The sequence below is a fragment of the Syngnathoides biaculeatus genome, chromosome 3 (genome assembly GCF_019802595.1).
Source record: "Syngnathoides biaculeatus isolate LvHL_M chromosome 3, ASM1980259v1, whole genome shotgun sequence".
NCBI classification, from domain to species: domain Eukaryota; kingdom Metazoa; phylum Chordata; class Actinopteri; order Syngnathiformes; family Syngnathidae; genus Syngnathoides; species Syngnathoides biaculeatus.
Window position 1 is genome coordinate 3,194,526 of NC_084642.1, and position 24,793 is coordinate 3,219,318.

The following is a 24,793-nucleotide window of genomic DNA, read 5'->3' on the forward strand; positions in this document are numbered from 1 at the left end:
CTCTGATTGGTCAGTGACGCGGATTGCGCAATATCCACGGAGGGGTCAATTAGCCCCAATAAGAACACGTCGTTAAAAAAGATAATCAAGAAGGTAATAATGCTTAGTTTTGATTGACATTACCTGAGAGGTATTAATTTGACAATAAGTTTCTATTCCAATTGGAAAATGTATTGGATGCTGACATCACCTTAGCCTTTCATTAAAAAAATAAAATAAAAATAATGTTTCCAATAAGTTGACATTCTTTTTCAAATTTGACTGTTTTGTCGAACAAGGCGGCACGGCAGCGTTGGCCCGTGTTCGATCCCGGACTCGCCTGTGTGGAGTTTTCATGTTCTCCCCGTGACTGCGTTGGTTTTTCTCCGGGTGGGCACTCCGGTTTCCTCCCACATCCCAAAAACATGCAACATTAACTGGACACTCGAAATTGCCCCTAGGTGTGATTGTGACTGCGGCTCTTTGTCTCTATGTGCCCTGCGATTGGCTGGCGACCAGTTCATGGTCTGCCCGTTGACAGCTGGGATAGGCTCCAGCACTCCCTGCGAACCTCGTGAGGATAAGCGACAAAAAAAAGGGATGGCTGGATGGATGGATGGATGGATGGATATAGAACAACCTTTGATGGTACCTGTATACAGAGCCTCAAATGTAAGACTGTGAGCTTAATGCTAATGCGCAGTGCAAAACACCATAGACGGGCTAACAAAATAACTTCAATATGACAAACAATGTAACAATACTCAGTCTATACTCAGTTGAATCTAATTACCACTTTTATACTAACCACGTGATGTAAGTCTGTGAGCTTAAAGCTAACGCGCAGTGGAAAACGCCATAGATGCGCTAACAAAAATAACTTAAATATGACAGACAATGTAACAATACTCAATCATATATTCTTTATCCTCTGAAAAATGAAGACAATTACAAGTTTTATACTTACCATATGATGTCAGTCTGTGAGCTTAATGTTAACGCGAAGTGCAAAACGCCATAGATGGGCTAACCAAAACAACTTCAAAATGACAGACAACTCCGCTGAGTATTGTTGCATACGCAGTCATATATTCTTTATCCTCTGTGGAAAATGAAAAAGATTACTGCAACATACTGACCAGTTGTGACCACACGTGTATCATAGCGCCCCCTGGGTGGCACATAGCAGAAGGAGACAATGACACAATGAATTCCCGAATGTGTCATCACATTGTTGTAGAGGTCATTTTTTTTCTCATTTCTATAGCCTTCTATACAAATATATATATATATATATATATATATATATTATTTTTTCCTATTCTTTTGTGAATGCTTGAAGGTTTGATGACTGCTTTTCACTGTGCGTGACTCGAGACGCTTCTCTGGCACAGTCACATTTCCAGCTGTTGATAGAAGTCTTCTCTTTGAACAGAAGTACATCCAGGAGGCCCGGAACTTGGGCACAACCATCAGGCAGCCCAAACTGTCCAACCTGTCGCCTTCTGTCATCGCTCAGACCAACTGGAAGTTTGTCGAGGGCTTACTGAAAGAGTGCCGGATCAAGGTGTGTACATGTGACTCTTTGGTGTTCCCTTTTCATCGGATTGGCACTTCTTGCAAGTGTAGCAAAAGTACTCAGCGTACAACGTACTTAAAGGTCCACTGTCATGAAATGCATGATTTTTAGTATGTTATGAATGAAAAAGAGGCAGCCGGAATGGACCCATCCGTTTTCTGTCACCACAAAATATGATGTGGCTTTTTGCAACTCCCGCCGTGAAAATCCTCTCGAGGGATTTGTTTTCGACGAGAAGCAGGAAGTGACGCACGTGGCGGGGCCGCCCTCAAGTGGACTCGTTTGTTTCTATTAGTTATACCTGCGGGAAGGTAGCTTGTTGTTCCTTCATGTCAGCCAAAATGCCGACTCGTTGTTTGCTGGATATTGCTCGAGCACTTGGAAGGATGGAAGGATTTGCGCTTCATACTTTTCCAAAAGACCCGGTTCGTTGTGAAAAATGGATCGCGTGGGTGCGAAGGACGAGAGCTTCGTGGGTTCTAAATAACAGGTAGGTGTGTATCCTCGCAGCTACGGCAAAAAACAATAGTTTGGGGTTGGGGGACATAAACCTCTCTGGATGTAACAAAAGCTCCACGTACCTAAGTCAGGGGTCCTAAATGTGTTCATGTACCCGTCGGGCAGCTTCGGCGGCCCCTTTTCTGCCGCAGACCACTCCGGAGGCCCCCTGTCCGCTGCGGACGCCTTCAGGGGCGCTTTGTCCGCCGCCGACGGCTTTGGTGGCGCTTCGGCCGGGGTGGCTCATTGTGGCGCCGCCCGGGTGGCTCACACATACTGTCTGGGAGTCTGTTGTTCGGTAGAAGTGATCCGCATATCATCTAAATATGGCTCGAAACGATAAGGTAATATTGCCCCGGTCAATTCACTCGAATGTGAGATGTTCTCTTCTCGGAAAAGAGCTTCCGTGTTCCATAACAAGTGCCACTATTTGTTTTCAATGGCGAATGTCCCAGTGTGACATCACGGACAGAAGATGCAGCCTATATGGCGACCACTTGGATGTCGAATGAGACTTCTGCAACTTTGCGCGCTCTTCTCATACTTATTTTTTCGTATAGACATTGAGGTGAAAAATGTTATATGTATATTTCATTACAATATCTATTTTAGAATATTTATAGGCACGACAGTGGAGCTTTAAGTAGAAATGCCGAGAGTAAAAGTCCAAAGTGTTACGTACTCAAGTAAAGTGGAGCGAGGTGAACATTTTGAGCGTCCGTTTTCGCCCGCAGACCAAGCGAATGCTCGTGGAGAAGATGGGTCGAGAGGCGGTGGAGTTGGGCCACGTGGAGGTCAGCATCACCGGAGTGGAAGAGAACACTTTGATTGCGAGTCTGTGTGACTTGTTGGAGAGGATCTGGAGCCACGGGCTGCAGGTCAAACAGGTCAGGAAGACAACGCACCAGTTCCGACCGGGCTCGGCCCCTGCGGGTGTTTACATCGGAATATTTACCTTTTTATCTTTTCAGGGTAAATCTGCTCTGTGGTCCCACCTACTGCATTACCAGGAGAGCAAAGAAAAGAAAAGTGCAACCCCGGCCGGTTTGGGACCGCCAGGTAGAGAAAATCCCGACTTTCGCTGCGCACGCAATCAAAAGCGCCACAAAGACGTTGTTTCTGCGGCAGGTTTTATTCATGACCCCGAAAGGCGCAAATCGGATGGCGGCGGATCTGCCATGCCGCCCCTTAAAGTGTCGCTGATTCAGGACATGAGGTGAGGAAAAAACATTGAGAAAAGAAGAATGAGCATTTTTGCAGCCCAATCAAATGAAAATATGAAATACAGCGGCATGGTGACTATTGACCGATCCAAGTTTTTAGCCACAAAATATCGCTTGATCGATTTTGATTTGTGTTACGGGGCACAATTTGAGTTGCAAACATCCACTCGAGTGGATCCCCCCCCCCAAAAAAAAAAAAAATAAAGGGGTGGGGGAGTCATACTGTCGCCGTTCACCTTCAGCCGTATTTTTGAATAGCACAAATGATCAAACAGACAAAAAAAAAGAGAGAGAAATCGTTCTAGTACAGTGGTGCCTTGAGATACAAGTGGCTGGACTTTGGCTTTTTCAAAATACATCCTGTCGTTTGTTTGTTTGTTTGTCTTTTTTTACTTATGAGCAGTATACTATACACTGAAAGTAACCCAAGTCGCTTGACAACAAGCAGCAGCTCAGCAATCTTCGTCCTGTTAATTTTCACTCCCGGTTGAAGTTTACTGTCAAACTCAACTGCAAAGATTGACGAGGATGACTTAGTGCAGTGCCGATGAGACTTAAGAGGAGTTGCGACATCTCAGTGAAGTTTCTCCGTCTGTATAGAGATCGTGCACCTACGTCATCAAATCACGTCACTGGCCGGAAGTGTCGGTCAAGCAAAGCGTTGCTCAACGCTAAGTCGGGTGGAGACGACGTGAAAATATGTCTTATAGCACGACGCCCAGAGTTTTGTCCGATACCGTTAAACATTTAGAAGGTACTAAAAAACGAAAGTAAGTGGAAAAATGAGAGACACTCGGCATAGAGGACGCGTATTTAATGCCGAAGTCGATGTTTTCGCCGATAAGAAATTGGACTATTAACCCGCTTGCGCTTGTCTTGGACGACTGGATCTACACGCGGATACGGTGAGTAAGTCGTCGAGATTTACACGGAAGAGTTGGAAAGCGTAGAAAAGTATGGATGCGTACAAGTACTTCGTTGCTGGATCTGTTCTCAACGGGGAGACGGCTCGTGAATGCGGAAGCGTGTTCGGCCACACGTTAACCTTTGCCGAAATCCATCGATCTTTTCAGCCAGTATTCAATACAAATACCAATATTCAAATAAATGACCCCTGCCTGGTTTTACACAAACTCGCATTCATTAACTTTGATTGGGGAAAAAAAAAAAAGACAGCGAGCCAGCTCCTCTGTACACGGAAGCGCGTTGCGGCCACACGTTAAACCTCGGTAAATCTCTCCGTGACACTTTTTTTCCCTTTAAAATATGCATTGTTCTGAAATGAGTCCAATATGTATTTAAAAAAAAAGAGAGAGAGAAAATAAACCGCTAGGATAGGCTTCAGCCCCCGTACAGGGAAGCGCGTTGCTGCCACACTTTAACCTACGTAAACCTCTGCGTGACCGATGGTTTATTTTCTTTTTTTAAATACGCATCGGACTCATTTCAGAAAAATGCATATTTAAAAAAAAACAAAAAAAAAAGTCTGCCTGGGAGAGGTTGACTGAAGTTTGATGTGTGGCCGCAACATGTTTCCGTGTACGTTGGAGATGACTCCCTGTCTTTTTTTCATTTTTTTTTTTTTTTAATACACATTCTTCTCAAATGAGCCAACTTGGCTTTATAAATACTTTTTGGTAATTTGAGATTGAGAAGAATAATTCCTACCTGAAATGAAGCGAACGCTACACAGGCGGGTGTTTATTTTGGTCGGGCACCATCTATCATGTTTAATTGCCGAAATCCATCGATATTTTCTGGTCTTTTCAGCTGGTATTTCATAGAATGATCTCTTTGAATATCCGTCTCGTCTGCTGTGACAAACTACCGCACAACTATTCTGGAAAAGTGTGAATATTCTGTTCAATGTCGAGCAGCTCCGTTTGACCGGCAACATGGCGCCGTGAAAATGGTGACATCACGTGCACGAGCTCCATAACTGCCGTCTTATGTTGCCCTCAGGTGGCCAAAACTGGAATAGCAGAAGGAGCAGCACAGTTTCCCTTTCAGTTGAGGCAACGATAAACAATGTTTAATTCTTTGAAATTCTACTTGTCACTAGTGTACAATTTTAAAAAGTTCAATATTATTTAGTGCTATTTTTCCTCATTGAAATACACAACATGATTTTTTTGGGGGGGAGGCGGGGCCTGGAACAGATGAATGGTGTTTATTTTTATTGTATGATTTGCGACACGGGCACTTTGAGTTACGACTGTTTGTTGTGTGTTTTCATGCTTGCGTGTGTATGTGCACGTGTCTCGATATGCGCCTATTGTGGCTGCCAAACCGTCACCGTTAGGCGTCCGCGTTTGTGGGTGTACGCGTTTAGTTGGACATTACTTCCAGCCCAATTAGTACGTCGCCCGGCGGGTGAAGTCAGGTCACGCCCTCTGGCACGCACACGCGCCTCAACGTTGACGCCGAGACTGTTCACATGACAACAACGATCATTTTTACTTGAATAATTCAACTTTGAACATAAAAATGGAGTACATCTTTATCTTGGAAAGATTGATAACATTTCAATAAATATCCCAGTGCTGCACTGTCAAAGCGAGGTTAAAAGGTCATTGAGAGGTTTGGGTGTCATATAAATATGTTACCTCTGTTGCCATGGAGATGCCGTGTCAGGAAAGTGGGTTACTCACTACGGCTGGAAAGGAGGAAGACACTCTGGGGGTGGGGGGGCCGGGGCGGGGTGCAGACACGCTTATGGCACAGGTGGAGTGGAAGGGAACGCGTCTGGACGTCGGAGTCATGATCGCCGGCGAGGGATGTTTTTAAGCCCTGACGTGACGTGACGAGGGCTCGAAAGGCTCGGAATCCTCATCCGTCCATTTTATCAGCCGCTTATCCTCACAGGGGTCGGTGAGAGTGCCGGAGCCTCTCCCAGCTATGTCACCAAAAAAAAAAAAACAATCCTCAGTCAATACTTACAGTATCTCATTAGCGCCACATGAAGAAAATACTGTACAGGTACACGACAGATATTGCCACATATCTAATTGAATATTCAATGGTTCACTGTAGTCCCCCGCGAGCCCTGCCGGGAATAACGAAAATCCCAAAATAATATTATTAAGGTTAATTTCTTCTTCTGTTCCTTTCGGCTTGTCCCGATTGGGGGTCACCACAGCGTGTCATCTTTTTCCATCTAAGCCTGTCTCGTGCATCTTCCTCTCTAAGACCCACGGTCTTCACGTCCTCCCTCACAACATCCATCAACCTTTTCTTTGGTCTCCTCTTCCCTGGTAGCTCCATCCTTACCATTCTCCTACCAATTTCCTCAGCCTCTCTCGCCCCTGAACACGTCCAAACCATCTAAGTTCTGCTCTCTCGGACCGCGTCTCCAAAACATCCAACTTTGGCTGTCCCTCGAATGAGCTCATTTCTAATCCTATCCAAGCTGCTCGATCCGAGCGAGAACCTCAACATCTTCATTTTCATTAGAGACGGTGGACAGGAAGTGGAACTGGAGGTGGCGGAAATGAAGATGTTGAGGTTCTCACCTGGATAGGATTAGAAATGAGCTCATTAGAGGGACAGCCAAAGTTGGATGTTTATTGAGAGAGCAGACTTGGATGGTTTGGACATCTCCAGAGGCGAGAGAGTGAGGAAATTGGTCGGAGGATGGTAAGGATGGAGCTACCAAGGAAGAGAGCGAGAGAGGGCAAGACCAAAGAAAAGGTTAATGGATGTTGTGAGGGTAGACGTGAGGGCACCTGGGGTTAGAGAGGAGGATGCAGGAGATAGGCTAAAAAGATGACACACTGTGGTGACTCCTAACGGGACAAGCCGAAAGGAAAAGAAAAAGACTTCACTTTAACATAGCTACTTGGCATCAAGACGGTTTGTTTAAACAAACCTCTTTGACTCCAGCAGACTTTTTTTGGCACCAAAATTCACAAGATGGCGGTAAAGCGCTGCTTTGATCCAAATAAAGTTCCTCAATTCACTTGAACATAGTTCCTTGGCACAATAATAGCAAAGAAGAGGTTTCGGTGAATTTGGGAACGCATGTCTGATCAAATGTTCACGCTCATGATAAATATTTGTGTTTCTCCTTTTGCACAAAGCTCCACTGACCTCGTGACCTGCTTTTTGTCGTGTGTGTGTGTGTGTGTGTGTGTGTCTCCCCCCCCCCTCCCCTCCCCTTCCCCCGTCCGCCAGACATATTCAAAACATAAGCGAGATCAAAACGGACGTGGGCAAGGCCAGAGCTTGGGTTCGCCTCTCCATGGAGAAGAAGTTGCTCTCCAGACACCTCAAGCAGCTCCTGTCCGACGTGGAGCTGACAAAGTGAGCAAAACCGCAACGCGCCCCCCCCCCCCCAAAAAAAAAAAAAATTCCGTTTTTCCCTCCGTGCGGGATTGGAAGCGCGGCAGTCTCGCTTACCGGCGAGAAAGGAAGGCGTGATCAGGTCTCTCTTTTATAATTCAGCAACTCTTTGAAACTGCAAAACATTGCGCCGTCGTCTCCCGGCGAATAAATAATTCACGCCCACGGCACTTCATAATAGATATGGCGGGGGGTGAACTGGGTCAGGAGGGTTTCCGTCTGCCTTTCTGACCTCGTGTTGTCGCTTTTGTACATTTGGCACAACGATCTAGAGGTGCCTACAGATGTATTTTGCATCATGTTTGACGACAAATTCATGCTCGGATATGATAGATTTCGATTGAATTAACTAGAATTCCCTGCAGGGGTTGAACGACTGCAGCTTCTTTGTGGTCGACCGTAATCCTATGAAAATGAAATTCAATTAAAGGACGACGACATTGATTTTTTTTTTTTTTTTTTTCAGCACAGTACAGCAATCACCGACAAATGATTAAAAGCGCAACTCGGAATTGCAGTCGGCGTATTTCGCAGGCGAGCCGAAAGATTCCCCATAAACGTGATCAAACGTTGATAAATAATGGTAAAATGGAGTAATTCCCAGTCATTTTCCATCATTCCCACGGGAAGCTTCTAATTTGTAAAGTTTCCCAAACTCCGCATGAAAATCTGCCTTAAAGTTCCAGCAGAATTAAATTTATTTTAGTCTGCTACGGTATGATAGTGTTCGGAATCACAATTTTTTTTTTTTTTTTTTTTCAAATTTCAGAAAACTTTACAAGCGGTACGCCTTCCTGCGCTGCGACGACGAGAAGGAGCAGTTCCTCTATCACCTCCTGTCGTTCAACGCCGTGGACTACTTCTGCTTCACCAACGTCTTCACCACCATCAGTGAGTCCGCCTGGAGAACCGGTTTTGGTTTTGCTTTTTGCTTCCACTCGGAGCGGCCGTCATGTGTCTCCTTCACCCCCCAGTGATCCCCTACCACGTGCTGGTGGTTCCCAGTAAGAAGCTGGGCGGCTCCATGTTTACAGCCAACCCTTGGGTGTGCGTGTCGGGCGAGCTGGCCGAGACGGGCGTGCTGCAGGTCCCCAGGAACACCCAAGAGATCACTTTTGAGGTTCGTCTCATATTTGTTTTTTCTGGCTTGGGGTTGATCGACGACATTCTGAAATTCAACTGGCTACAATTCGCTGTCTAAAATTCACCGTCTGTGCCACCAGGCAGGGTTACTTCAGTAATACTAATTTCTCGAGTATAATGTGCACCCCCAGAGTTTACCTAAAAAAAATCAGGAAAACCGTTCGACCAATGTACAATGCGCACCGCCAATTTGCTGCTAAACATATGCTAAAAATATTGGGAATTATCTGGATTTATATTATGGTGACTTTGTATTTGTATTGGTTTTTAAAAAAATTGTCTGTACAACAATCATGAATAATAATTTTTGTGCATGTACTGATGCAGCGGTAATATACAGTATATCTCGGGACAGGCCACTGGACACGCTCGTCCTGGTCCCTGGAATTGTCAGAACAGAACCCCTCGACCAACTAAAAATAAATGCTCAACGATAGCAAGTCCTCGAGTATAATGCGCACCCCCAAAGGTGACCCCCAAAAATAAATAAATAAAAATCCAGGAAAACCCTTCTACCAATGTACAGTGCGCACCACCAATTTGCTGCTAAACATGCTAAAAATATTGGGAATTATCTGCATTTATATTAAGTTGATTTTGTACTTGTATTGTTTTTCAAAAAACTGTCCGTACAACAGTCATTAACCATAATCATTGTGCATGTGCTGATGTAGCGTTTTTGTTTTGTTTTGATACCCACCTGAAGCCATTGAAGCGAGCTGTCGTTGTTTCAGACTGCGGCGCAACTTCCGGGTCGGCGGCGTCATCGGCATGAGTGATGGCACATTTCTTTTAAAAGCAGCTGCACGACTAGCCGTTGCAGTCGACGTTTTTTTGTCCAGGTTTAAGTTAAAGCAAACGCACGGGAAATCGTTTCCGATCTTTGGCGACATAGCAACAAACGCGCTACGCTAACGGTCGTAAAATGCAAGCTCCCGAGCCCGGGCTGGGGGCGCACATTACCGTAATAAATACAAATGTGTATCATGAACATCGAATATCATATTGAAATGTATGTGTATGCTTTTTTTTTTTTTTTTTTTTAACCACTCTACGTACCTGTACACGACTACAAAAATGTGACTGTATTTTGGTATTTTTCATCCGTACCTAAATATAATGCGCTCTATTAACTTTTTGAAAATATATGTGGAAAAATCTGCGCATTATTTTCTCGAAATGACGGTCCTTTTCATTCAAGTCTCATGATTGTAAAGTAACTGTACTCTTAGTTGAGTACAATTTTGGGCTCTTTCCAAAAAGTCGTAAGCGAGCGCGTTTCTTCACTTCCAGTGCCAGAACCTGGGTAAGCTGACCACAGTGCAGATGGGGCACGACAACACGGGTCTCTACGCAAAATGGTTGGTGGAATGCGTCATGGTGCGCAACGAGATCACGGGGCACACCTACAAGTAAGCGCGGCTTTCGGGAGACGGCCTGCCCCCCGCGTCGCTTTTGAGCTACAAACGCGTACGTTTGCCCGAGCAGGTTCCCGTGCGGCCGGTGGCTGGGCAAGGGCGTGGACGACGGCAGCCTGGAGAGGATCCTCGTCGGGGAGCTGATGATCCCCAGCGGCGAGAACGACGAAAGGATGTGCCGGACGCCGCCCATGCAGCAGTCGCCGGGCATGATGAGGAGATTAGTCACCATCTCGCCAAATAGCAAGCCAAGTAAGAAGCGCGACGTCGCCGAACACCAAACTATCTGTCGGGTCGTCGGGTCTCATTCCCTCGACTCTTCCTTCTCCTGCGGCAGAGTTAAACACCGGTCAGATCCAGGAGGGAGTCGGAGAAGCCATCAACGGGATCGTCAAGCACTTCCACAAACCGGAAAAGGAGGTGGGGAAGACGCCCGGTCTAGACGGGCCTCGTTGTGGGCTTCTATTATTCATCGCTCAGGTCTCCCCCCGGCGATGCGCTTTCAGATTGTTTAAAAACAAACATATTAAAGTTTAAATCTTGGGGTTGGTTGTTGTGAACCCGCACAAATTGTCTGACCTAGAATGACGGCCCGGTATTTATTCTTCAGGTTTTGGAGTCGGTGGCGTTCAGTGGCACAGCTGATCATTTCACTTCACTTCTCCTTTTTTCCATCACTGCCTCGGTGGCCTTTGAGCATGGGGATTAGGTGCAGATATTACTTGGTCCATTTCTGTGGCTTCATGCCGTCTTTGGGCCATATTTGTCTATCTTCTTACAGTTAAAGCTTGCCGCACTCTGAGCGGAACCGTCAGCGTTCTTCTCGGGTTATTTTCACGTCGTTAACAATGCATCAAAAAACTTCTAATGAGGTGAGGACAGAGAAATTTTATGGATTTCTGAGAATACAGTGATGCCTCGGTTCTCGACCACAATCCGTTCCAGAAAACGGTTTGAGAAGTGATTTGTTCGAAAACCGAATCGATGTTTCCCATTCTAATGAATGAAAAAAGAAATAATGCCGGAAATATAACATAATGATAATAGGTCGCAGTTTTTTCTGTGCCAGCGCACCAATTTATGTACGATGCTCAATCACTTGATGTGTGACGAAGTGTCATTTTTTCGTAAAATTATTTTTCAGTCGCATTCAACTGGCGTGCGCCAGGCACATCGAGGAGCTCCAGCTTCGGATAGTTTTTCATTATAGCCGTAACATAACTGTACAAAAATACTTCTTTGAAGTACACATTTGTGCAGGCAAGTTCCATTCCTTGGTGAAGACCAGAGAATTTGTATATAATAAGTAACTATTACTTCTATGCTTTGTACACTTTGTCACGTGTACGAAAAGCCAACAATTTTTATTTTTTTATTTTTGATGGTTTGTTTCTGCTTTTTCCAGAGAGGCAGTTTGACTCTTCTCCTCTGCGGGGAGTTTGGCCTGGTCTGGGCTCTGGAGCAGGTTTTCCAGCACGGTTTTAAATCGCCTCGACTCTTTAAAAATGTCTTCATTTGGGATTTCTTGGGTGAGAGCCTCTATCTTCTTTAAATGCATGACTCGCAATATTAGAATAATTTGAACATGTTATTTTACTGTTGCGTCGACGACGCAGAAAAGGCACAAGTGTACTTTGAGAGCGCAGAGCAGCGGGACGGGAACCCGGACGAGAACTGGCAAAGCCGAGTGCGCCACTTCTGCCGCTTCATGCGCGCCATCAACAACACGTCGAGAAACATCGGCAAGGACGGAAAGTTCCAGATGCTCGTCTGTCTGGGCGCGAGGTAGGCGGGAAAGATTTTTTTTCTGCGTTGAACAGCGACAAAATGCGTCAGCGTCGGGTTTCCTCAGGGGCGTGTGAAACGGTAGCGACCTGGACAGTAAACGTTTTCAATTATGTATCGTCGTATACAGATACATAGAGTGGTTAAAAAAAAAAAGCTAAACATATAAATTTGGACACGATATTCGATGCCTTATGTAACAGATTACAGATATTACGGTGACCTCCAGGGGAAGCGGGGAAGCTTTGCATTTTACAATTATTAGCGTAGCATATTTGTTGCTACTGCACCAAACGATTTATTTGAGTTGGTTGAGGGATTCTGTTGTGACAATTGCGTGTCCTCTGGTCTGTCCCGGGATATATATATTACTATTATTATTAAGATTATTATTAATAATTGTTGTACAGATGTTTTTTTTTAAACAATACAAGTACAAACCTAGCAAAACAGAAATACAGCTAATTTCTAATATTTCGAGCATATGATTAGCAGCAAATTGGCGGTGCGCATTGTACATTGGTAAAAGCGTTTTTCTGATTTTTTTTTTTTTTTTTAGGTCATCTTTGGGGGTGCACATTATACTTGCGGACGCATGATACTCAAGAAATTACAGTTATTTCCAAATGATAGAGCAAGGGAATTTTTCCTAACTTTTCTCCTTGTACATTTTTTTTTTTTTTTTTTTTGCTCTCTCTCTCAGGGACCACTTGCTACATCACTGGACCGCGCTCCTCGCCGACTGTCCAATCACGGCGCAGATGTACGAGGACGCGGCGCTGATCAAGGACCGCTCGCTGGTCAACTCCCTGATTCGCGTCCTTCAGACGCTGCAGGAGTTCAACATCACGCTGGAGTCGTCGCTGGTGAAAGGCGTCGGCATTTAAACCAAAGCGGCTTCCCGCGCGTCTTCTACCGATTCAGCGAAACTTTTTTCGATATGCAGGAACACGTAATTTTTTGGCCTATGATGAAGATACTGTTACATTTGCCATATATTGAATGATGTGCAATGAGCCTTTTAAAATTTATTGTCTTATCCTCGGTGATGTGGTTTTATTCCAAACATTTTTTTTTTAAATTATGAACCACCGTTTCCCCACATTTTTGGCGTTGACCTCGCGCTGCAACTTTTTATCAAAATATTCCGTCACTATATTGACATTTTCATTTTTGGAGTGAACTGCTGACTGCGGCTGTATTTTAGGGGGTTGCGGGGTTGAAAACGGTTTAATATATTTTATCAGAGGAAAAACAGTATTATTTTGTAAAAAATCAGTCAGGTTGCTTGCTCTGTGGGAAACGCTTGATTCCATTTTCATGATGCAGAGCGGAAAGCAAATGTTAGAGGTATGCTTTATAAGTATGTATATGACGGGGGGAGGGAGCTGGAACTGCGGAGCCCGCAAAAGGAGAATTTGCCATTTCCGTGGCAGCTTTTTCTTGGGAAATGTATGCAGTTTTTTTTTTAATGTGAAATTTCTTCGTACCTCGAGTGCAGAAAAATGCTCTTTCTTGCATGGAAATGAGATGATGAAAGATATAAGAACACCGTCAGCGTGTTGTCGACTTGAGTTGTGTGGTCCGGCTTTCTGTAAATGGCTCCAACCGGTCCATCTTCGACCATCACCCATCCCTATCAGCATCTCAGGAGGAGGGAAAAAAAAAAAAAACCAGGATCCTTGACCCCCCTTCTTCTCCTCTTGCAGCCATCCATAATAGGAGCAAACACGCTGCTTTTTATTGCCCCTCCCACATGATTTTGCTGTCATGGTTTTTATGCTATGCAATTCCCACAGCGGGTCAATGAATTGGCCCTCCGAAGCTGACCCCCGAGGTCACCGCGCGCCGCCTGAACTCGCGTGTGCGGAAGTTTTGACGTTTAATAAATGACGGACTCCTTTTTCTGTGCCAACACTGTCTTGGGATGGACTCCTCCCTGTTTGACTCGCACAAGAGCATCTCGGAAAAGATATATTTTTGTTTGAAATGGGGAAAAAAAAATACCCTGTTGTACATTTCTGAAATAGCTGTGTAATGTAGTGTTTACTAAGTGACAGACCATGTACAGTGTATAAATATATTGAGAATAAAAGCATCTGTAATGTAATTTCAGTGAATTTTGAAAATATACGATTTTTTTGTCAATATGTGAAACGTTTTGATTGTACATGAAATAAAATTGTGATACTGTTAGCAAAATAGCATAATTGCCCAAATGGTATTTTTATTTTTAGTTAACTCGTCTCAATTAAAAAAAAAAAAAATACTAATGCCCTTATCACATCGTCTTTTGTTGCTCTGTCATTGAGGTCATCGCAAAACGCAAATGTTGACTCTAGGCCACCGGATTATTCTTGTTTTTAAATGTGTTAAAATTGCTTTTCGTTTTCCAAAAACGACTTGGGCAGTATGCTATTAAGCTAACCATACACTAATACAAGCTCAACTATTTCTGGTGTGTTTTACGAAAATGCCTACCACAAACTGTATTTTTGCACGATATCAATGTGGAATACCTAAATATGAGTTAAATGTTACAAATGCTCTCCCGGACATGTTTTTGCACTTTCAACATGGTCGACGTAAACTCTTTTTTCACGCAGGAACATGTAAACAAACTCGTTCGCGCCATGTCAAATGGCTGTTTATCTTTAAAGCTGCGCGCGGGGTGGCCGACGGATATTGTAGTTTCGAACACGTCATTCGACAACGCTGCCGCCGAGCGGCTTACTACAACTCCCGCAATTCCACGCTTCTCCGCGTGTCTCCCATTGGTCGAGGCCTTTTCAAACTCTACGCCCGCACGCCTTATATGGTCATCGTGCGCTCGCGCGCTTCATTTGGGCTTTTTATGCTAATCATATTTTAATAGCCAGCTGTATGCGGTCATAAGAGTGCGCATGCGCGGTGCGTCACCAGGAAAAAAAAAACGGCCAAGATTCAAAGTTTTTTTTCTCGGTAAGTCTGTGTTTCTTTCTCGTACGTCGCGGTGACATCGGCGGAATTCCGCAAATGTATTCGGAGCGAAGCGAAACGCGAGCGCAGTTGAATGTCGGCCGCGTAGTTGCGGTGTGCGGTCGCGCACAAAGAGAGCAGCCGGCCGACAATGGACGTGAACGGCAAGCATGGCGTGTTGCTGGCTTGCTTGTAAGGCGGAGGGGTGGGGGGCAGAGAGTGCGGGTTAGCTAACTTGCTAACGGCTAACAACAATGAGACGCGCTCGGCGCTCGAGCGGGCAAAAAAAAGTTTGAATTGAACGTGAGCGAGCAAGTTTCGCCATTTTCCAACGACACGCGCCACTCGAGTGAACAGCTAAAATTACAAAAAAGGCAAAACAAAGTTGTCCTGCTCCCCACCAAGTCTTTCAAGTCATCACGGATAGCTTTTATTTCATTTGTTTGTGTCGCTGCTGTGTTTCCACTCGTTCGTCGATCGAATGTCACCTCCGGACTTTTATGTTATAATCATAACTCGTGAACGACTTTCCACGCAGAAGCGACGTCGGCGGTCCTCGGTTGGCGGACGTGTCCCCCCCCCCCGCACTTCGGCTTTTTAAACAACTGTTTGTGGTCCCCGCGAAGCCATCATCGCGCGGTTATAATCCACGCGAAATGCTTTTGTGATATGAGTCCGGTTCAATGTGTCCCGCTGCCTTACACGTTTTAATGAGAAGAAGAAGAAGAAATTGGGAAATATGAAGATTTTCATTTTTTTTTTTTTGAACGTGCAGGCGAGCGGGGACCGCCCCCCTGCACAATGGTGGCGAGCGCCAGTGTGGTGCGGCGCTCGTGCACGACTGTGGCAGAACTGGATCTCATCAGTGTGTTTCTGTCTGTGTTTCCCGTCCAGGTTCCCATAATTTTCTTTTATTATTATTTTTAAAACCTGTGCACTGAGCTCCAAAAAAGAAGGAAGACGATGTTTGGCTTTCACAAGTCAAAGATCTACCGGAGTAACGACGGCTGCTGCATTTGCAAGACCAAGTCGTCCAGCTCGCGTTTCACCGACAGCAGCAGATACGAGGAGACGTTCCGGCTCTGTTTTGGGTAACTTGCCACTCTTGTGCTCTTTATTTTCTTTCATTTAGTTGATTTTTTTTTTTTTTTTTTTTTCCAGTCACTTAAGTGCATTTCAGTTGCTTGCCGCATACCTTTCTTAAATTGCTCATATCTGTTAATCATGATTTTGTTTTTGGTAACATTTATAACAAATTATTATAATAACAACAATTCACAAGTTACGCTAAATGGTAACGGCTATATCTTGAATAACGTGTTGAAATGCAGTGGAACCTGAAGCAGCCTCGCAAGTGTACGGTGAGCAATTGCTATTTTCTTTCTGGGCCAGACTCGAACAAATCGGTTTTCAAACGAAAATTTTGAGGGTTTTTTTTTTTTTCTTTTTTTTGCTTCGGTTTTCGGACGAAAATCAGTACTCGAACACCCCTAACAAAACCCGGAAATAACAACGCGCGCGGCCAGACCAGCTGAGCCACCCACGATGGGCTTTGTTATTGTCAATTCGAACGAACCTCCGAAAATAAACGGAAGTAAAATAACTGGCGCGGCGGTTGATTTGGTTTTCGAACAAAAATTCCAAGTTTTTTTTTTTTTTTCAGTTTTCGAACAAAAATCGATACTCGAACGCCCCTAACAAAACCCAGAAATAACAAAATGCTCGCGGCCAGACTAGCTGAGCCACCCACGATGGGCTTTGTTATTGTCAATTCGAACGAACCTCCGAAAATAAACGGAAGTAAAATAACTGGTGCGGCGGTTGATTTGGTTTTCGAACAAAAATTCCAAGTTTTTTTTTTTTTTCAGTTTTCGAACAAAAATCGGTACTCGAACGCCCCTAACAAAACCCAGAAATAACAAAATGCTCGCGGCCAGACCAGCTGAGCCACCCACGATGGGCTTTGTTATTGTCAATTCGAATGAACCCCTGGAAAAAAAAAATGGAAGTAACATAAGTCGTGCGGCGGTTGATTCAGTTTTCGAAGGTCTCAGTTTTCGGACAAATTGGTTTTTTAACAAAGATTTCAAGATTTTTTTTTTTTTTTTTTTTTTTTTGCTTTGGTTTTTGAACCAAAATCAGTACTCGGAACGCCCTGAACAAAACCCGGAAATAGCAGAACGCGCTTGGCCAGACCAGCTGACCCGCCCACGACGCACTTTGTTATTGTCAATTCGAACGCACCCCCGAAAAAAAACGGAAGTAACATAACTCATGCGGCGGTAGATTCAGTTTTCGAACAAATCAATTCTCGAACCGCCTTCTGGAACAGATTGTGGTCAAGAACCGATGGACAACTGGAAATGAAAATCTTATTTTGAAACCTCTCGACTGTATCTCCAAAAAGTATACATCTATCTAGCAACTTTCTTTAATCGGTACCCAAAAAAGTAGCTGTCTCTCTTTGGTGAATACAACATGGCTCCCTCTCATGTGATATTGCTTAATCGTTGTTTGTGGGTTTCGATATTTCCTGTGAAAAATATATGATTCAAAAAATTGAATCAACTCTTATTAGGTGGCTCAAAATTGAAATCTCTCAACGTCGTTGTGGCGCTGAAGCCCTAATTTTTGGTGAGGGGGACACTGTCTGGTTTTTAGTGAACACATTGGCCGACTTCACTGCTGTATTTTGAAGCCCAAGGGGCGTGCCTATAACTATTCTAAAATAGATATTGTAATGACAAATAAATATAACATTATATGAACACGCTCCTTCTGACATGTGAGCTCTTTTCGAAGAAGAGAGCATCTCACGATCGAGTGAGGTGACCGGGGCAATATTACCCTATCGTTTCGAGCAATATTTAGATGATATGCGGATCACTTCTAACTAACAACAGACTCCCTGACAGTATGCAGCGTACTCAGCCGCGAGCGACGACAACACCAAAGGCCCGGCCGCGACGGGCCGATCACGGCTTCTGCGTTAGCCAAAATGCCGGCTCGTTGTATTGCTGGATATTGTTTGAACACTCGGGAGGATGGATTTACTCTTCATATGTTTCCAAAAGACCCGGTTCGTTGTGAAAAATGGATTGCACGGGTGCAAAGGACCAGAGCTTTGTGGGTTCCAAACGACAGGTAGGTGTGTATACAGCTCCCCCCCCAAAAAAAAATAATAGTTTGGTGGGGGGAGGGACTTAATCCTCTCAAAATGTAACAAAAGATCCGCGTCCATAAGTGAGGGGTGCTAAATGTGTCGACGTACCCGTCGGCGCCGAGCACGGCTTCGGCGAACACACCTTCGGCTGCGCTGGCTCATACATACTGTCTGGGAGTCTGTTGTTAGGTAGAAGTGATCCGCATATCATCTAAATATGGCTCGCAACGATAGGGCGATACTGCCCCGGTCACGTCACTCGGTTGCGAGGTGTTCGCTTCATCGAGAAGAGCTTGCGTGTCGGTCTCCCGTAGTGGGGTCCACCGCGTGTTTTCAATGGCCAATGTCCCGGCGTGACGTCACGGACAGACGTTGCAGGCAATATGGCCGCCACTTGGTTGTCGGATGACACTTCCGTGACTTTGGGCACGGATGACGCGCTCTCCGTTCATATTTATCTTTTCGTATAGACATTGAAGTGAATATTGTTTTTATATGTGTTTTTCGTGATTTTAGAATGTTTGTTTCTAGGCATGAAACTTGACCTTTAAGAACGACTGTTTTAACGGACTTGTATGAACAGGCTGTCGGAGGACCGTGTTGGCGACATCTGCAATGCTTGCGTGCTGTTGGTCAAGAGGTGGAAGAAACTCCCCAGCGGCTCCAAGAAGAACTGGAACCACGTAAGTCGCGTTTGCCCTCCTCCTGCTTTTCACCTCCTTCCAAATAACGTGTCGAGTCACCTGAGCCGTTGTCGTCGTTTTTGGCCGGCCCGACGCAGGTGGTGGACGCCAGAGCCGGGCCGGGCTTCAAGGTGACAAAACCCAAAAAGGTCAAGACCGGCGACGGCAAGAAGAAAAGCAAACTGAAACGGCTTCACAAGCTCAAGAGGCAAAGTGAGTATCAACCTCGGCTGCGGTGACGAGAGACAAAAAAATGTGTACCGGAGGCATTTTTTGTCAAATTGCCCGTCGGGGTTTCCCCCCCCCAAAAAATTTTCACAAGCCCGAACTTGCTCAATTCGGTAGAATATATTGCAATCACATTCATATACGCTCTTCATAACCTAATCAGAAAAGATGCGTCGAACATGAATCCAAAAGACTTGGGCCAGAAAACCCGTCGTCCACTTTCTCGTCATTTCTATTTTATTAAAAAGTAATTTAGCATTTGACCACTCAAGTCTACAGAGTGTATCCTCAAATATGGCTGATGTCACGTTTGCATGTGTACTGTACATCTGATCGCAAATACAACTTTTGAAGAGTACAGTTAAATGTGTACTGCGAGTGACGGGCACGGCAGCACTTTTGAGTGGACTGAATCGCTCCAATCGCAAGATTCGTTCACTGACTCGTTGGATTCTTTTTCCTAAAATAATTTTAAGTGCTTAATGATCCTTTGAGGAGCGTTATTTAAGTTTAATGTATTGGGGGGGGGGGGGGGGGGGGGGGGGGTCAGGACTTGCTGTGAAAATCACTCATGAGTACGCTCACCGCATAGTACAATAAAGCCTCGGTTTTTGAACGTCCCCGTTTTCGAACAAATCCGTCTTCGAACGAAAATGGGTACTCGAACGCCCCCGACAAAACCCGGAAATAACATAGACAAGCCGACCCACGACGCGCTTTGTTGTGAATGCACGAGCCTAGCGTACTACTAAACCATACATTTTAAGCAAAAAATAAATATTTCTTAAATTAGTTTATTATATAAAGTATTTAAACTATACATGTATTTCTACTATGCGGTTTATTATCAGGAAAAGCTTTAAAAGCCCTATTTTTTTTAAAAGTTTGGAATGCATTATTTCTTTTTCCATTCATTGTAATAGAAAACATCGATTCGGTTTTCGAACCGTTTTCTGGAACGGATTGTGGTTGAGAACCGGAGCATCACTGTATAACATAATGATAATAGGTCGCAGTTGTTCTGTAGCAGCGCACCAATTTATGTACGATGATCAATCACTTGATGTGTGGCGAAGAGTCACCAATCCACTCCCAGCCTAGCGTACTCTACTACTAAGCATACATTTTCAGCAAAAAATAATTATTTCTTAAATTATTTTATTATATCAACTCTTTAAACTATACTATGTATTTCTACAATGCAGTTTATTATCAGGAAAAGCTAAAAAAAGAAAAATGCTTTAAAAAGCCCAATTTTTTTAAGACTTGGAACGCATCATTTCTTTTTCCATTGATTGTAATGGGAAAAAGCGCTTTGGTTTTCGAGAGTGAAGAATCCCGCGCGTCGCGTAGCGGTGCGCCGGATCTGTTGACCAAACGGCGTTTTTTGTTTTGCTTCGCAAGCAGACTCTGACGCTCACAGCACCACGTCCAGCATGTCTCCGGCGCAGTCGCCGAGCTACAGCAACCTGTCGGACGACGGCTCCGACGTGGAGTCCAAGCAGAGGCGCTCCTCGCCTTCCGCGTTCTCTTTCTTGGACCGCTCCTACTGGAAAAGGTAAGAATTTACAGTCACTCAGATTTGACGGGCACGTTTGCCCGCCATCGCACTCGCGAATCTGCACAGTCAAGCAACAGAAATCACGCGCGTAAAATTTACGAGTAGAAATACTTCATTTTGTGTACCGTAATTTCCGGCCTACGAGCCGCGACGTTTTTCACACGCTTTCAACCCTGCGGTGATGCGGCTAATTTGTGCATTGTCATTTTTTTCGGCCGCAAGGGGGCACTCGAGCAGAAAAGGGAAGGGTGAGACCGGTGGAATATATGTGCCGAGGAAGTGACTTTTACCAGCCCTCTTTTGCGCTGTGCTAGCGTGTTTCTGCTATGTAACTGGCTTGCCTCCGTGATATTTACTGGTAAGTTTTATTTTAATCGGCCCCGTTAGTGCTAGCATTAGTGGTAGCGTTAGCGTCGCGCAAGCGTTAAACTCTTTCTGTGTACCGTCCTTCTTTGTAAATATCTCATGTTTCAATACGGGCACTTGCGGCTTTTACACAGCTGCGGCGTATGTATGTACCAAATGGTATTTCCTTTACAAATGTACTCGGTGAGGCTTATAACCAGGTGCGCTCTGTAGGCCGGGAATTACGGTAGCCTTGACCAATGTTCCCTCTAAACTGCACCACTGCACGATTGTGTACTTGTCGCACACTCTCAGCGCACATGAAAACCGATCCAGCGCAGTAAACCACAGCCTGACGTCTTTATTTTATTTTATTTTTTTTTAAACGGAAGCACACGGTGTCTGCTCGGCCTACTTCTACTTCCTAGTTTACCTGACACCGCCCCCCTCTGCTCTTAAAGGGGTTCACTCATAATTACAAACAGAGCACACGCCCGCAACTTTATATCTGCAGGCATGACTGACCGCACCCGTACATTTTTCGAAGGTGAGCGGCTGAATTTAGAAAATTGCAGCTCACCTCGGGTGGGTACTCGCAGGTGTCGAAATAGAGGCCCGGGGGCCTAATCCGGCCCGACCCTTCGTTTTATGTAGCCCGCCAAAGAAGCTCAGTGTCAAATTGCTGAAATCTGTCACGAAATTTCAAAGAAAAAAAAATTTGGTTCACACATTTTTAAGTTTTTTTTTTTTTTTGGGCAATTTAAAAAAGTACATTGTGTACTAGTTCTCTGACGCAAAGGATCCGATGCTACACTCCTACACCACTGCAAATGGATGCCGAACCAGGTGGCGGCCAAGTAAACGGAAATAAGCTATGTGATTACAGTATTCAGTTTTATTTTTGCGCTACTGTTGTTCTTTTTACAGTCTTTATTTCGTTGTCTGCACACACCGCATCCTCCACTTATGTGTATACCCAGCAGACTCCCTTCTTGTGTCTTTTACCGACAATGTAAAGGCTTTATCAATTATCGGTAGCAAGTTGTCAATTCTGACGAGCGCTATTACCTTCGTTCCCTGCCTGGTTATAGGGCTCGGTACACTGTTTAATGCTAACATCAGTGCGACGTTAGCATGACATTAGCGTTAGGGTGACATTAGCATTAGCGCGACATTAGCGTTAGTGCGATGCTAGCGTGACTGCGACGCTGTGTACCGAGCATTATAACCAGGTGCGCTAAAGCTAGCGCCGCATCACCGCATAAACCGCAGACTTGAAAGTTGCTTGGAGGCCGGAAATTACGCTAGTGTGCAGCTACGTGAACCACTTCCGGTCCTAGCCAATGACCCCGCGGTAAGTTCCAAACCGTCGAAATTGTGTGTAGGGTTGAGCGAGCGTTGTCGTCGTTTGCCCCCCCCCCCCCCCCCCCCCCCCCCCCCCCCCCCCCCCCCGCAGGCAAAAGATCTGCTGCGGGATCGTGTGCAAGGGCCGCTTCGGTGAGGTGATCATCGACCCCCGCCTCTTCAAGCCCTGCTGCAACTCCAAGACGCAGAAGACGCTGGCGGCCGCGGCGCAGGTTCCGTCGCTCCTCCCGGAAACGATCCCGCCGCCGCTCCCGGAGGAAGCGAACCTGGTGATGGCGCTCGTTTAAGCTGCCGCGGGTTGTCCGTGGCGCTCGTCTGGAATTTGTCTCCAGTGGCAGACTTCCCTTTTTCCGCCTTGTCTAGAGCAGTTAGTTAGTTGTATTTTTATTGTTTTTTTTTTTTTTTTTTTGTTCCCACACCCCTCCCATATGGGTAATATTTTAACTTTTGTATAGTTTTTGGGTTTTTTTTATACAAAAAGCAAAAAATAAAAAATATCGGGCATTAGTTGTATTTATAGTATGAGGAGAAACATTTTCTAAAACTCGTTTTGTTTATTTTTGGTTACTTTAAGTGGTTCTTGTCACTTTCATACATATCAAAACTGTTCTATTTTTTCAAGATGTGCATTTTGGAAAAAACAAACAACACCAGCTACTTGTAATACCAGCTTTATTTTTTAATATTTTTGTTTTGTTTTGTGTTATTCGTTCTTCCTTTCCATGACGCTGTAAACGTTGATCCCGTCTTGTTTCACATGTGACTTTTTTTTTTTTAATTTTTTTGTAGCGAACACGCGAGTGTGGCAGCTAGCGACCAGCAGGGATCAAAATTAGAACCGACTATTTTTGTAGATGAAAGCAATTGTGATGTTTTTGACGGATGAACTTTTTATTTGATTTGATTTTTGTGTGCGTGGGTGGGGGCACATCGATCTGAATTCATGTGATCAGGAAAAAAATGCATGCAGTATGTTTCTCTGCCTTTTGGGGCAAGGGACAAATTGTGTATTTATTTCTTTTGTACAGCCACGAATGAGGTTTTTATTATTTTGTGTGTGTGTGTGTGTGTAAATACAGTTCTGGTCCAGGCAAACATCATTTTCGTTTTGGCAAAAATGGCGAACCACTGCTTGTGCTTTTGACGTGAGCCCCACTTATCTTTCCCTTTTCGACCGTCGTTCACGGCTCTTATTTTAATTTTTTTGCAAATTTCAGTGTCATGTTTTCAAAATGGCGCGCGTAGGTTGACGGCGTGCGTGCGGTTTGTTGTGCCAGCCGTCAGAAACTATGCAGACGTTTTGAATGTGCGGCTTTCCCCACCCGGGGTCACGTGACCTCTGACCTGATCGAACCAAATTGGCGGTCATCATCGGCGTTCCTCGTTATTGTTCCAAATATGAATCATGCTCAGGTTGCACTGCGACGGCCGCGGCATACTTTTTTTTTTTTTTCTTGTTGCGACAACGTTATTTTTATCTGAAGGTTCTCATTGGAAGGAGAATGGCTGGCTCCTTTTTTTTTTTTTTTTTTTTTTTTACTGCTCGATAAGCTTTTTTTTTTTTTTTTTTTTAGCAGGTGCATTTTTGAAAGTGAGATGTGCCTTATTTACATGGAACTTGTCTTTTTATTTATATTTATTTATTGCAGAACTCCCCCCCCCCCCCCGAGATAGCTGGTATAGTATGTTTTTTTTCTCCAAATGTATTTTGCGCACTTCCCTTGACCAAGCAAGATTTGAGCTGTACTGTTGTTATAAGCTAAAATAAAGTCAAACGGTGTTATTGAAGTGTTTGTGTTTACCGCTAGATGGCGCCAGGTGCCCGCAATAATGACCGTCACGCTGTGGGGCCTTTTTTTTTTTGTGTGTGTCTTGTAATTCAATGTTTGTGTTGATATTTCAGACACACGCGTGCACCAATATCCAATCCTTGGGCTTTAGGTGTGATTTGACCATGACGTGCAAATGCACTGTGAAATTTACAGGTGAGTTTATCACGCGAGGATTTTCGGCATTTCAAGATGACACGCTGTGGCTACCGCTAATGGGACAAGCCGAAAGAAAAAGGTTTTTGGGCATTTCAAGAATATTACGACGAGCCCTCGTGGCTGCGAAATGACGTCGGAAAAATGCTCATCCGGCCTTCTGATGCACCCAACCACTAATCTTAAAAAAACCAACAACAAAAAACTGGATGGGCCATTGGTCACCAAAACTGAAGTTGCCATCCGCCATCTTGATAGTCCCAAAACAACCATGCCGACCTGTGCAGCGACAGAAAACATTCCACAGGTAAGTTAGAAAGATTTACTTTGACACTGTTAAAGTTTGTTTGTAAAATATTCTTTTTTTTTATTTTTATTTTCGGATGATGTTAATTCACTTGAACAAAGTTTTGTTTCCAGTTGTTTCCACTGTTCTGCTTCACCTTTATAGGCCGACGGTTTTTCGCGAAATAAGCGATGTCAATATTTTCCCAAACTTTATCAATGGATAAGCAAGAAAACACATTTTCAGTGAAATT

General features: G+C 44.5%; 2 protein-coding genes across 6 annotated transcripts in view; both read left to right on the forward strand.

Annotated features, from left to right (window-relative positions):
* Positions 1 to 14,391, forward strand: part of dennd5a (DENN/MADD domain containing 5A) — a 43,598-nt gene extending 29,207 nt beyond the window's left edge. For 2 of the 3 annotated variants that reach the window (XM_061814224.1, XM_061814226.1), the window contains 13 exons: positions 1,415 to 1,546; positions 2,791 to 2,943; positions 3,028 to 3,115; positions 3,185 to 3,272; positions 7,453 to 7,581; positions 8,390 to 8,511; positions 8,595 to 8,740; positions 10,057 to 10,175; positions 10,252 to 10,433; positions 10,519 to 10,601; positions 11,587 to 11,710; positions 11,798 to 11,966; positions 12,670 to 14,391. In XM_061814224.1, coding sequence (XP_061670208.1) covers positions 1,415 to 1,546; positions 2,791 to 2,943; positions 3,028 to 3,115; positions 3,185 to 3,272; positions 7,453 to 7,581; positions 8,390 to 8,511; positions 8,595 to 8,740; positions 10,057 to 10,175; positions 10,252 to 10,433; positions 10,519 to 10,601; positions 11,587 to 11,710; positions 11,798 to 11,966; positions 12,670 to 12,853 — 1,719 coding nt within the window. In that variant the 3' untranslated portion in view covers positions 12,854 to 14,391. The other variant, XM_061814227.1, reaches the window with a different exon arrangement.
* Positions 14,392 to 14,827: 436 nt separating this feature from the next.
* On the forward strand, positions 14,828 to 23,716 carry sinhcafl (SIN3-HDAC complex associated factor, like). Of its 3 annotated transcripts, none has more exons than XM_061815169.1 (6): positions 14,828 to 14,927; positions 15,819 to 16,015; positions 18,671 to 18,770; positions 18,869 to 18,983; positions 20,403 to 20,556; positions 22,361 to 23,716. In XM_061815169.1, exons 2-6 carry the CDS (start codon positions 15,888 to 15,890, stop codon positions 22,554 to 22,556), a joined length of 693 nt encoding a protein of 230 aa, XP_061671153.1. In that variant the 5' UTR covers positions 14,828 to 14,927; positions 15,819 to 15,887; the 3' UTR covers positions 22,557 to 23,716. The 3 variants fall into 3 exon arrangements, with proteins under 3 accessions (XP_061671153.1, XP_061671155.1, XP_061671154.1); XM_061815171.1 differs by having other exon boundaries at positions 20,406 to 20,556; XM_061815170.1 differs by lacking the exon at positions 14,828 to 14,927 and adding an exon at positions 14,948 to 15,116.
* The last annotated feature ends 1,077 nt before the right edge of the window (positions 23,717 to 24,793 follow it).

What these genes read in the sequence shown, in the direction of transcription:
- sinhcafl (XM_061815169.1), top strand. Translation starts at nt 15,888, where the DNA reads ATGTTTGGCTTTCACAAGTCAAAGATCTACCGGAGTAACGACGGCTGC. An exon ending in CCAAGAAGAACTGGAACCAC is followed by an intron (nt 18,771 to 18,868) that starts GTAAGTCGCGTT and finishes GGCCCGACGCAG; the next exon opens with GTGGTGGACGCCAGAGCCGG. An exon ending in TCACAAGCTCAAGAGGCAAA is followed by an intron (nt 18,984 to 20,402) that starts GTGAGTATCAAC and finishes TTGCTTCGCAAG; the next exon opens with CAGACTCTGACGCTCACAGC.